Below are 13,477 nucleotides of genomic sequence, written 5' to 3' on the forward strand. Positions count from 1 at the left end.
TTAAATTAAGGAGCATTGTATTAAAGTGTATGTTACCTGTACATGGGAAAACTAACTTTATCTTGCTTAGGGTTTAAGGTAAAAAGATCATAAAATCAAATAAAAGTTTATTCAGATCATGATGTTAAAAATAAAAGCAGACCCTGTGATACTCCGTTTTGGCTTGTCAAGCTGTCTAGTTTGTGGTTGCCAGGATCGATTACTTAAGCAACTAGATAGAATTGAGACAATCAAAAAGGAAAGATGTATAATTTAAAATTTGAAAATGTCATGCTCAGAAATATTTAAATTATCTATAGTCTAGCTACTAACAATAAGGGGATGTATTAAGGGGTTGTGTTTTCCACGAAAATTTAAGTTTTCAGGGTTATATTTTTAGTCAAAAATCGAATTTTCAGGTTAAAAAATAAAGTCTAAGTTTCCAAGACTACTTATATCCCGACCCTGGAAATAGGTTGAATTCGATTTGAGTTTTTTTTTTTTTTCACCGAAAACTCAATTTGTGAGTTCATTCGACTTTTAAAGAACTGTAAAATCAACCTTTATAACAATTCATAAGGTATATTTTATTTAGGGGGTTATTTATCAAAGGTTTAATTTTAGAGTATTTTATACCGCTATGAACTCACAACTTAAATGTTTTCTAATTCAAGAAAAAACCTGAATCGCTGAATTCAGGGTAAAAAAGACAAAAAATTTAATTAATTCAATTTTCAACTCAAAATGCTCAAAGTAGTAGAGTTTTTGAGCGAAACCCACAGAAAAAAACCTGAACATCAAGAAGGCTATTAAATTCTTCAAGGGGTTGAAAGGACCTCTGCCATTGAATTCTGCATGATCTCGACAAGTTTTAGCTGGAGTATATTCAGATTTGTGGTACTTCCAGTTTTTGACTGAAAACTACCCTTGAATAACTCGAATTTTTTTGAAAACACAACTCGACCATTGATAAATAACCCCCTTAGCTTTTCTATTAGAGCCCACTAGCCTTGGTCATTAGTTTAAACAAAATGAGTATTTATTTTGTTGGGAACTGTGCTGTGCTACACTAGCATTGACTAAGTAACTGATGGGAGATTTAAACTCCTGTCACTCATATCCAGTTCCTGCTTTGCTCAACTCTCTGATCAGATATCCGGATATCTGACATTTTGTATATAGTTGGAAAGAAGCGGAACATTGTCAACAAATGGGAGATTTTTAACAGCAGTGATCAGAAGATGAAGAGGATACAGCAGAACATACAGGAAATGGAGATCAATTTGACAAAACTCAGAAAAGAAAGCCAAGAAGAGATGCAGAATTTAAGGGGAAAGAATGCAGTACTGCATAGGTTAAAAATGCATAGGGCACAGTAAAAGGAAAGGGCATATGATGAAGGACATATGATGAATGACATAGGAAAAATGGAGAATGATAAGAGAAAAATGGGAATGAGGGGGGAAGGGGAAATCAGAAGTGAATGGAGATAAAACTGGAGAGCATAACAATTTGGGACAACATTGAATTGCAGTAGAGAAGGAAACAAAAGAACATGGATTATAGCAGGGATCCCCAACCTTTTGAACCTGTGAGCAACATTCAGATGTAAAAGGAGTTTGGAAGCAACACAAGCATGAAAAATGTTCTTGGGGTGCCAAATAAGTGCTGTGATTGGCCATTTAGTAGCCCCTGTGTGGAGTGTCAACCTACATTGAGGCTCTGTTTTGCAATGCACCTCGTTTTTATACAACCAAAACTTGCCTCCAAGCCAGGAATTCAAAAATAAGCACCACTGTGAACAACATCCAAGAGGTTGGTCAGCAACATGTTGCTCACGAGCTACTGGTTGGGGATCACTGGATTATAGAGAGCAAAGAGGAAAGGTAAGAAATGAATGCCGGGAGAGGTAATAAAATAGAGCAGACCGCACAAATGCAAATGTGTGTGCAATTTAAAATACTGACAGTCGCTGTATGCTGCTACTCATTGTACTGTAGTTCATGAGAAAGTCAACTTTGAAGTGAAAATTTAATTTCTTCCTAGCAACCCTACTGTTTTGCAAACACATCAATAGTGGGTCTTCTTGCTATAAATATACTGATCAGAAGACCCTGAACTACACTGATGAGCCCCTACCAACCGGTTTGTAGTCAGCAACTACCCTGCCTTTGTTTTAAACCTTTGAGCTTCAACTGATTTTCTACAAAAATATTTTCTGTGCAAATGGCCGAATACATTTTCAAAATTTTTTGCTGTTTTAACTTTTTCTAGGACAATTTTTAGTTTAACTAGGAAAACCATGTTGTGTTTTTTTTCCTTCCGAGAACATGCCTTTATGAAGGTGTAAGTCCACTTCATCAAGATACATGTCTCAAAATACATAAAAATATCAGAAATATAATCCTGAAAAAATATTGTTTTATTGACATGACACAACACAACATATTCTCCGCATGTGAATACCAAATATGCATTTTTTGTGGATGTTTCTGATTTGCATTTTTTGAAAAAAAACAAAAAAAACCTCGCACCCCAAATTTAAGTAATACATCCTAATTTTATGACTGATTATTCTGCCTGTACCAAAACATATTGTCTAAGTTTCGTGTTGTAAATGCCATGAACAGCTAGTTAATTCACAATTCCATGTTTGTAAGTAAAATATGTATTTATAAAACTGTAGCCTCTGTGTATTATGTCATTTTTTTGTTGTGCTTTTGCTTTTAGTATAGTAAACAGACCTGTTGAAAAGATCAACTTAGTGAATTGTATTTTGAAGCAGCCTGTCTTCACTTAAAACATTAAAGTCAATATTGAATTGAGGAGTAGGTCATTTTTTTGAAACCAAGAATGTAGGACTGACTTGAAATTGGGTCCTACTTGCTTGGCATTGAAAAATGTTAAAACTTGGTAGGGGAACTTCAGCATCTAGTGTATTCCATGAAACAAGAACATTTTTCTAGTGGTTTCTTACCAAACTGGTTTATTCTGCAATGATAAACGTGTTAACTTCTAGCATTACTACAATTTATACAAATAAACCTCCAGATCTAGGCAGATGGACAGCACTGTTGTATACTAATATTTCAAAATAGAGTGGTTGATAAAGCTCAGATTAAAACCAGTGACTAACTGTGGAACATTTAGGAGGTTTAGCATGGTCGTAAAAGTCACATGGCACTCTCAGGTCATGAGATAAAAGCATTCTAAACTTTTCTTTTGTTTCTAGCATTCAATCCTAGGGAGTGTATTTGGAGATTCCTATTATGACCAGCAGATGACTGCACGGCAAACGAATGCCCTATCTCACCAGGTGATGAACTTAAACACTGATCAGAAAATTCCACAAATAGTGTACAAGTACTTACTCAATGTTTCCTTTAGTTGTGTCACACAACTGTTTCAAATTTGGTTAATATAGGTATGGGAGCTATTATGGGATAATGCGTCATTCAGCAAGGTCCATAATATCACAGTCCTTTTTAATAATCTCTTAGTTTTCTTACTGATTTTACCTTTCTTGGCTATATGCCTGTTCCTTTACCAACATGTGTCCATAGATGTTATAGCAGTCTAAATTTATTTTACATCTTATCGCAAGACCAGTAAGAAGCCATTCAACATTAACTTCAAAATATTCCAGTATTATTGTGTAATGCCACTTCTATAACAATATATGGCTCTAAATACATACATGTGAAATTGTGTAAGCATATTCTTATATGTGCAGGTTTTAAAAGTCCCATACCCCCAAGCAAGCCATTAACAAATGTGCATAATTGTATGGAGATTCCTAACTTGTACAGATAAAAATTCCACAGAATTAATAAAAAAGACCACCCCATGAGAAACAAGCAATCTTCACAAGTTAACACATTCTGTAAGTTTTTTGTGGAAGCTTTGGTAAGTTCCAAAATATGCCCCACAACCATTGTTTTATAAAAGTACTCATTACTGAAAATAGATTAACTTTCACAAAATTCTGTCAAATGTAGCATATTTTTACAAAAATACACACTCACAGAAGACAAACATAACTTTTAGGCTAGGGCCAATTGAGAGCCTTGTGTCTGCTTAGGCGTGAACATATTCGGCTGATTTTGGGAAAGAAACGCAAGACGTGCAAACACAGGCAACCTATGCAAACACAGTGAGGGATGCACCATATCCTTGATGTCTGAGTGTCTGACCAAGTTGATTCAGGACCCATAACACTATATGACTTTAGAGGACAACAGTGGCATTTTGGGCAGTTTGCTAAATAGCATATGGAAATTCATGATCATGATAGTAATTCATGATCAGATTTCACATGAACTGGTTGGGATTTGGATGAATCCTCTTACATTGCTGATTGGAACATTCCTAACAGAAAGTGGCAAACTTAGGACCCGGGCTAGGACTAATTTATACATTCTTGCAAATAATATGCAGCCTTCTCACCAGTTCTAGTTTATTACCCAGCTGTGTGCTTTAGTTATTTAAAATACTATTAATGACTACTGTTAATGCACTGAAAAAAATGTCATAAAAATGAACAATATATTTGCAGTGTTCCAACACTAAGGCAAATGCCACATGGTACCTTCTTGACTGTTTGCCTAACATGTTTTTCTTTAATATTTGGCATCAAAACTGACATTGTTGTCCTTCATTGCCCCCTGAAAAGTTATTGAACATTCCAGCAAACTCACTTTTCAATGATACTTTTTCATAAGAGTTTTAGAACTGAGACCCACTCTTAGCTTTGTAAGGCATTCTCTGCATTTTTACATCTGCTCTAATGACTAGTGTAAAATTAATTTCTCTTTTTATGTTTGTATGGCTATCTTATTTTTTGTATTAGGTTAAGATTATGCTGAATCATTTTTGGTTCACCATCTCCTTGTTCCAGAAGCCTAACCTCACTCATTAATTTCCATTCATTTAAAATGACAGTCTTGAAAAAATAATTAAAACCTGATCAGACATTGACATCTAAGCGATGAGATATACTAGTAATTAGAATGAAGGGCAAGCCTTTAATATGATTTATGCAAGGCACGCTCTGGTCTTGAACTGTACTACAAATAAGACTGATGATAACAAGATGGGAATAATGTTGGTAGTGCTTGTCAGTATTTAAAACTAATGAGAAATAAATCCTATATGTATGAGCTTCAAAAACATGTTAAAAATCATAAATGTTAATTGGTTGTTTCTCTTTTCCACAGCTTGAGCAATTTAACATGATAGAAAATGCAATTAGCTCCAACAGCCTATACAGCCCCTGTTCAACGCTTAACTACTCTCAGGCAGCCATGATGGGACTTACAAGTAGTCACAGCAGCTTGCAAGATTCTCAGCAGCTCAATTATTCTAGTCATAGTAACATACCTAACATCATTCTCACAGGTAAGTTCTATTCTAGATTCTTGTAATTCCTTTATTGAGTTTTCTGTATAGCACTCATAAAGGTTTCTGGGCAGTTCAGTTAGAAATTGTAATCACTTTTAGATTGTAAACTATAATGAGCAGGGCCCTATTTACCTTTTGTATCGATCAGTACTGTATCTGTATGTTTGATGTATACACATTTAAGATCTACAGCACCCACAGGCTTAAATCACTCCTGGAGGGTGTTTATACAGCTACAGTGATTGGTGTTTTCTTTAATTTTTTGACACCTCACTTCAGTTATCTCATGCAGCAAGGTCACACGCCTTGCTAACTTTTCAATGATTAAAGCACACACACCAAGTCTTAGTCTTCAGGGCAAGAAAGGGCAAGGCAGAAAAACTATTGTAGAAGTTGGTTGCATTTTAAAAAAAAATTACTATTATTGTTTTTTTATTATTGTTATTGGACATGTAAAATGTAAAAAAAAAAAAAAAGGATTGCGAAATTTTTTTTTCTTTTTGGAATTTTATTTCAAAATACATTTTAGACTACACTTTTTAAACTTCTAGTTTACCTGCCTACACAGAATGGTGTAAAATCTGGCAAAATGTAAAATGATGGAAATGGATTATGGATTATATATCTGTGGGACCACAGAAAAACATGTAAAATTCAGGAAAACGTAAAATCTGGGTATGTAAAATTGAGGTTTCACTGTACATGTTAATATCCGTACCTAATTAGGATTAGGATAAATCATTGCAACAGCTTTAATCCTAAGAATATTGTTAACAAGTAATTAACTGTGTCTAGAAGGGTTTTAGAGTGTTCTTCAACAAGAAAAACTTCCCATTTTGGGGAGGGGGGAAAGAAAATTTTTCCACTCTTGGTCCAAAACTTTTCTTTAAAGTTAATTCATAGAGTATATATATACCGTATTTCCTCAAGTATAAGCCGTCCCGAGTATAAGACGACGGTATTAGCAGCTTCTGGTAAGTTTCAATCAAAAAATTGAGGGTTTCTGCTCCCATTGGAGGTGTCTTGTCTCGTTTTTGGATGCCAGCGAGCATTCTTGGACGCCGGCGAATATTCTTGGAGACTATTCTTGGACCCCGGCGACTATTCTTGGACCCCGGCGACTATTCTTGGACGCCGGCGACTATTCTTGGGCGCCGGCGACCGTTTTTGCGCTTGACCCGAGTATAAGCCGAGGTAGAGTTTTTCAGCATATTTTGGGGGCTGAAAAACTCAGTTTATACTCGAGTATATACGGTAACTGATATCAGATTGGGTTGGGTGATGGAGGGTTAGTGTTGGTAGGGAACCATCACTAATCTTAGACCACCCTAAGGAAATAGTGTTTCCTCCATAGGCATTACCTGTTCTGTAATCTTCTCATAGTCCTGGCCATTATACAGGTAAGGTCTTTTATCCAGAATGTTTGGGACCTAGGGTTTTCCAGATAACGGATCTTTCCATAATTTGTAAACTTTATACCTACAGGCTATTAGAAAATCATGTAAACATTAAATAAACCCAATAGTTTGTATTTGCTTCCAATTAGAATATGTCTTACCATAGTTTGGATCAAATACAAGTTACTGTTTTATTATTACAGAGAAAATGGAAATCATTTAAAAACAATTCAAAATATTTGGAGTCAATGGGAGACAGGCTTTTTTAATTTGGAGCTTTCTAGATAAGGGGATTCCGGATAACCTATACCTGTACAATCTCAAAGAGCAGTCATCAAAACAAAATGATAGTCACAGATCTGTCCATACTGTTATAGATGAACTACCGTGTTTAAAAGGTACAATGTTTTTGAAAATCACACTCATCGTGTAGGCAAATTATATGTGTTGTCTGATTTCAATATGGACTAAAAAGGCTTGTTACGTTTAAAAACCTTTATAGTATAGTATTTCCTGCATGCAGGGAATGATAAACTGCAGTTCCTGGTCTGGTACACATAACTTTCAGCTGTCCCAAAACTGTTACGCTGATACCCATTTCACAGAATATTTCCCTAGAACCTTCCCCTGTATACTGAAGAAAATAATTTTTATGCCAAATCAAGCATTATTGAGCATCACTGTACCTTTAGCTTCTGGGGGCCACTGTGGCTTTAGTTGCTGTGCGTCACTCTGCTGTTATTTGAAGTGATTGTTAATATGTTCTGGGAGTTAATGTAAATTTGCCTGATTTCAGCACAGGATTTTAGCATTATGTTTGTAGAACACTATTACCAAAATATGTACTCACAACAAGAACAAATTGTGCTGCCATGCCAAGTCCCCTTATAAATGTTAATATTAATAACCTGAAGTCACATTGCATGCACCATGAACTTGGCTGCTCTTTAATAAGAAACAATAAACTTGGTTCTTATTAATGCATATGTCTACTTCATAGCATACAAGCTATTAAAATATACCTCAGACCTGGACACATTTATTTTTATGTATTTTGTCACTTTTTCTGTGAACAGTTAAAGGGGAACTATCGTGAAAATGTAATATAAGCTTCATCATACTGAAATAAGAAACTTTCTAAATTCAATATATTAAAAATTCTGTACTATTTCTGAAATAATCAAGTTTATCTTCACTTTTCCTCTCTCAACATCTGTTTCTCTTCATTCTCTCTTCATGCAGGAGTTGGGTGTCCGATAATCATTGACAGTTAGATCCAATATATCTTCTAGGGAGACATAGAAGATGTATTAGAGCTCACTCTATTAAAATCACCAGACATCATGTCTCTCTACATGCAGGCAGTTATTTTGTTTGTACTGGAATCAGTTATTTGAGTGAGCTCTAATTCATCTGCTAGGAATGTAAGCCCCTTATAAGATCTAATTGTTAATGACTTATCTGACACCCATCTTGGGCAAGAAGACAGAATGAAGAGAAACAGATACTGAGAAAGGAATAGTGAACATAAACGAGAGTATTTCTGAAACTATGCAGAATCTCAATCTCATTTCAGTACGATGAAGCTTATATTAAATTTTCATTTTCACAATAGTTTAATATCACTGTGAAAAAATTACTTAATCATTTTGGATACAGATATGACTTTGCCTGTGTTGTTTGCCAGCAGATTCTCTATTCCCATAGTGATAAGAATGAAATGCATCACAATATATGGGATTTTCATACACAGTGAGTAAAAATAAAGCTCACATTCTTAAATCTGCTTTTTATTTAAGATTTGTACACAATTGGCTGTATTGATCATACTCTTAGGGGTCCCGCTATAGGAGTGCTGCGTCACCATCTTCTTCCTCTTCGTGGGACCTCTTTATCATACCAGGACAGGTGCACATATGCTGTAGACTATTAAGCCAGCTTTTGACTTTTAATAACTGCACATGCGCACCAGTGTTGGAGCCATACAGATCCATGAAGTGGAAGAAGATGGCGATATGGTGCTTCTAGAGTGGTACCCTGGCTGGTGCTGCTTTTAGCAACCAGAAACACTGGCCCCAGGTTTCAGGTAAGCTATTATAATCACCCACCAGGGATTATCCCTTTTATTTCCCTTTAAGATGTACCTCTGATCTCACAATCTCACAATTTGTTTTTATAGTTACAGGAGAATCCCCCCCAAGCTTATCAAAGGAACTTACTAGTACACTGGCAGGTGTTGGAGATGTGAGTTTTGATTCTGATTCACAGTTTCCTCTGGATGAACTTAAAATTGACCCCTTGACATTGGATGGACTGCATATGCTTAATGATCCAGACATGGTCCTGACAGATCCAGCAACAGAAGATACTTTTAGAATGGACCGACTGTAAATTGAATATTCAATGCAGGAAATATAATGCTGTCCTTACCCCCGCTGAGCAGAAACGTTCAATTGTGTAAGGCAACCACTGAGAGGTGTCGCTCTATGCTGTACAATGAGTAAAATCTTGTTGTCCTAAGCTTGCAATGCTATGAATCACATATTGTGTGCCATGTTTAGCTCTTGTAATCCGTTCATTGCAGCCCAATGAAGGATTATATCTAATTTTTCTTTATTAATCACCAAAGTTCTGACATTGAGTTAACTTTTTATTTTTAGTGCTTACACTCAGTGTTTAAATCTGGTGCAGGAAAACAGATTGGATCCTCTGATTACTAGACAGTTGTTGGCCTTACTAAAGCCTGTATCAGCATATGCTGTGTATAGCATTTCACCTCTTGAGAAGGACAAGCAGGCCAAAATCTAATGAGGAATTGCTATACTTTTTGGATATTAAAATTGTGGTTTTTCCAGACAGCTTTGTTTCTGACTGTAGCTGACATAGGGAATTTGCCTGCCATGGGAATGCTTGACAAATATTGTTAATTATTTAGACTAAAAACATCCATCCTTCTGAATAGAAGACACTTTACACATTGTCTGAATTGTCTGATTTGCTAAAGAAATAGAGGCTGCTTCAGCACACAGAATTGCACGGTTAGTGAAGGAGCCAATTGAAATAGTTTTCATAGGAAATCATAAGCAGCTAATCAAACAGTAGTCCAGCTATTAAACTTTGTGTTCTTCTACAAAGGATGGTTTTCTAGTTTGTTGCCCAGCTTGTGAATTACCCCATTTAAAGTCAGAAGGGCTAACAACAATCTTCTTAAGCAGTCATGTTTTCATAGTATTTGTGAAAGTTGTTGTTAAACTTGGGATACGTTCTAATGCTTCATAAAAAAATACATAGATAAAACAAAAAGGGGGATGAATTTGTAATCTTGCCAACCAGATTATTCATAAAATGCACCCTTACTACTAGAAACTATGGGTTCCTTCCTATGCATTACACTGTTACAAATGAAATGGTTTGTTTCTGATGTATAAGTTAAATATGATAATGCATGCAGTTGTATGTTTTATTGGCAGCTGTAGATGCAAAGCAAGAGCATTAACACCTGAAATGTAACAGCTGATTTTACCGTTATAGTTGCTTACCTTTACTGAAGAAATGTAAATGTATTCCATCTTCTACAACCAAAACTGCCTAATGTTACCAATAGCAATCTTTTACAATGACAGGTTACTTATTGTGATTGTATTTTTCAAATGTTGTGAATCACGTATTCGTTCCCAGGCTACATGGTTAGATGCACTTTGTCCTGATTGCTACAATGACTGCTGCATAAACGGAGGTGACTGCACTGTCAAAAGATACCCAACGCTAACTATAACCCACATTTATCATTTTCTAAAAGGAACCTCTAAGGTTTGCACGCAGGATTAAACAACCTTTTCTTAAAGGAACAGAGCATGAGCCTAAATTGATAGGTCTGCAAGGAGTTAATGGCAAGGTGGAAACTGCCGAACAACCAGAGTGTATTTGGGGAGAAAAGAGATGTCATATAATCAGGAAGTTAAAGAAACGTGAGTCACACCTAGAATTAGTATCTATTATACAGAGCTTTATATACATCTGCAGATATGTTTCCCAAGATATGGGCTACTCAAAGCCCCTTATATGATGTATAATAGTTCTGCTATACAGAAATAAATATATTCTGTACTAAACCAGTAAGTGATAATATTGGATGCTTGGGCAACATTGGTTCATGAGCTCGTCTACCCCAGTCGGAAATAGGATTAACCTAGATTTTGTACTACAACTTCTGTATCTCTGGTAAATTCTGATAAATAATTTTATTATTCAGACAAGAAAATTAGAAGAAATATACATTTTTTCACATTAGCTAACATATAATCATAGTGTTAGCTCCATAAGTAAAATAGCCTATTTAATTCTAGTTGTAGATCGTTTTAAACAGACAGCATTGCCTTGCTGAGGTTAACAAAATAGGATTTGTACTCTTAATGTAAAAAAGTTAAATGATTTTTGGTCTGTTTTTTAAGCATTACAATCATACCTGTTAAATCTTTTTAAGAACACAAGAAGCAAAATCAAGTTTTGCTGTTTTAAGTGAAAGTCTTTCCCTGAAGATCTATGACCTTAACTTCAACACTTGCGTCCAATTTTGTACTGAGGAAAGCTCTGTATGGATTTGATTTACTACATTTTGCCACGAGAGACAATATAACCTCACATTTCCTAGGCTTTGTCACTTCTGAGTGGTTACCTTAAAAATCGCACCGAGTGCTATGGTTCTGGGTGCATTGTTGTTATAAAGCTAATAGTGGGAAAATAACAATTCAAGTGCCTCCAGCTTAGTACAGTACCCCATCAGCGAGTCACTTCTGATGGCTGTGTATTTACAAGTAGGCTAAAATCATTTCGAAGGGAGCAGGGAATACAGTACTGAAAGTTTCTCATTCTTTGGTCTTCTATAAATGTGTGTTATTAGATTAGTTATTTGTATCAAGCTAATATCAACAAAACAGACTGCTGATAGTATTGTCATTTCCCTGCTTATCAGTGTACAAATGTAGAAAACTAGCCAATCAGAGAAAAAAAAAAAAATCAATAAACGAATGTGACTCGGCTTTAAGAAAACACAATATTGTACATAATCTGTATCCTTGTGGGTAATTAGGATTCTGGCATGTCGTTCAAAGCTACAGTGAGACAACACTATCTTTGCATAGTATGAAAGTCCGCTGTCTTACGTATTTTTGTAATTTTTAATATGCAGTTGTTTCAAACATCAAGCATGCACTATTCAAATACACAAGGGCTCTTTTGGAAAAAAAAAAAAAAAAGCAGTTTATTTAAGCCATGCTGGTCCTTGCATTTCATCCTTCGATGCACAGCACAATTTCCTGTGCATGACACAAGTCTGGCAAAAGCATATCTTTGTTCCTTTATTCATGTTTCCATGTAAAGCATCAATGACATCCAGCATGTTTGTTCTTTAAGAGCCAAGAGATTTTCTTAGACTTCAAGCTTCTACTGGATGTGTAAAATACTAGAAATTATTGTCCATGCCTTCAGTTTTTAATTTCAGTTTCATCTCACCATACTGCCTGTAATCTCAAAATGATTGTTCAACCTTCAGTGACATTCATTCTGTGCAGAATCACTGTATATCACAGTGCAAGTTTGCCCAACATCTTCAGGTATGCCTTAAGCGTTGCTTTATTTCATTAAAGGGGACCCGTCACCCAAAAAAATTATTCCTAATCCTTTTTTATTATGTTAGTCAAGCAAAATAAACTTTAATTACACTGTATAAATTATTTGAATCTTGTTTCCATCAGTCTGAGAACTCATAATTATAGCAAGCAGGCAGGAGCCATTTTGTGGACACTGCTATTAAGACAAGCCTTGCAAAATCTTGCTTGTGCACCAGAATGGGGGACCTGATGTCCATCCCCATGCACTGGCTACACAATTAAATGGTTTAGAGAACTGGGGGAATGTGGTGAGAGCAGTGACATCTAGGAAGTGCTGAATGGAAAGTGAAAGTAATTGCTTGCCCTGCCTCTATGCCTAAGACATAAAGGGAGGGCAGGCAATATTTGATTGACAGCTGAGATTTTTAAATGAGTTTACAACCGCTATAAATGGTTTAATATCAAAAAGAACTTGAATTTCATGTTTAATTTGAAAAAGACTTTTATTATACAGCTTTTTGTGTCTGGGTGACAGGTCCACTTTAAGACAAGCACATGGTTTGTGTTTAAAGAATCTCTTGTGGTAGGGTATACACACAAATGCAAATAAATACCAATGTTGCAATGTCTTTTGCAGTCCCTCTCTGATCCAGCTGTATTAGAGCTAGTCTAATTGCATTGTACCTTATGGTTAACTTTTTCCTTTCCCATTGCAATCAACCCATCCTATCAAAGCAGACCAATGAAAGTGCTCATTTAAACAATGGCACTAATGCAGCATGTAAATTCAACAGATCTCTTTTGAAGTATCTTTAAAACCTATGGGTTTATATGGAGGACTAGAGAAAAAGTTCCTGGTCGATAAGCATTAACCAGGGTTTTTTTATCTGTTAATGTTGAACAGAATTGTGTTTAAATAAGCAGATTGGAATGAATTTTATAAGGGCATGTGTACAGTCTCTTTTTACATGCACCGCAAAACTGGAGGGTGTGTGGTGGATCTTTGCATCGTTATTTATTCTGTTTCTGACGTTGTTCACTGACACATGTCCCCTGCCCACAGCTTCCTATGATATCAAACTGTCATCTAAA

At 35.7% G+C, this 13,477-nt stretch overlaps 1 protein-coding gene across 5 annotated transcripts in view; it reads left to right on the forward strand.

Annotated features, from left to right (window-relative positions):
* The window catches only part of crtc1.L (CREB regulated transcription coactivator 1 L homeolog), a 71,806-nt gene extending 59,981 nt beyond the window's left edge, over window positions 1-11,825 (forward strand). For all 5 annotated transcript variants that reach the window (XM_018256291.2, XM_018256298.2, XM_018256304.2 and 2 more), the window contains 3 exons: window positions 3,212-3,295; window positions 5,196-5,376; window positions 8,956-11,825. In XM_018256291.2, the coding sequence (XP_018111780.1) occupies window positions 3,212-3,295; window positions 5,196-5,376; window positions 8,956-9,167 (477 nt within the window). In that variant the 3' untranslated portion in view covers window positions 9,168-11,825. The remainder of the gene's footprint in view (window positions 1-3,211; window positions 3,296-5,195; window positions 5,377-8,955) is intronic.
* The last annotated feature ends 1,652 nt before the right edge of the window (window positions 11,826-13,477 follow it).

Source organism: Xenopus laevis, chromosome 1L (assembly GCF_017654675.1).
Source record: "Xenopus laevis strain J_2021 chromosome 1L, Xenopus_laevis_v10.1, whole genome shotgun sequence".
NCBI classification, from domain to species: Eukaryota; Metazoa; Chordata; class Amphibia; order Anura; family Pipidae; genus Xenopus; species Xenopus laevis.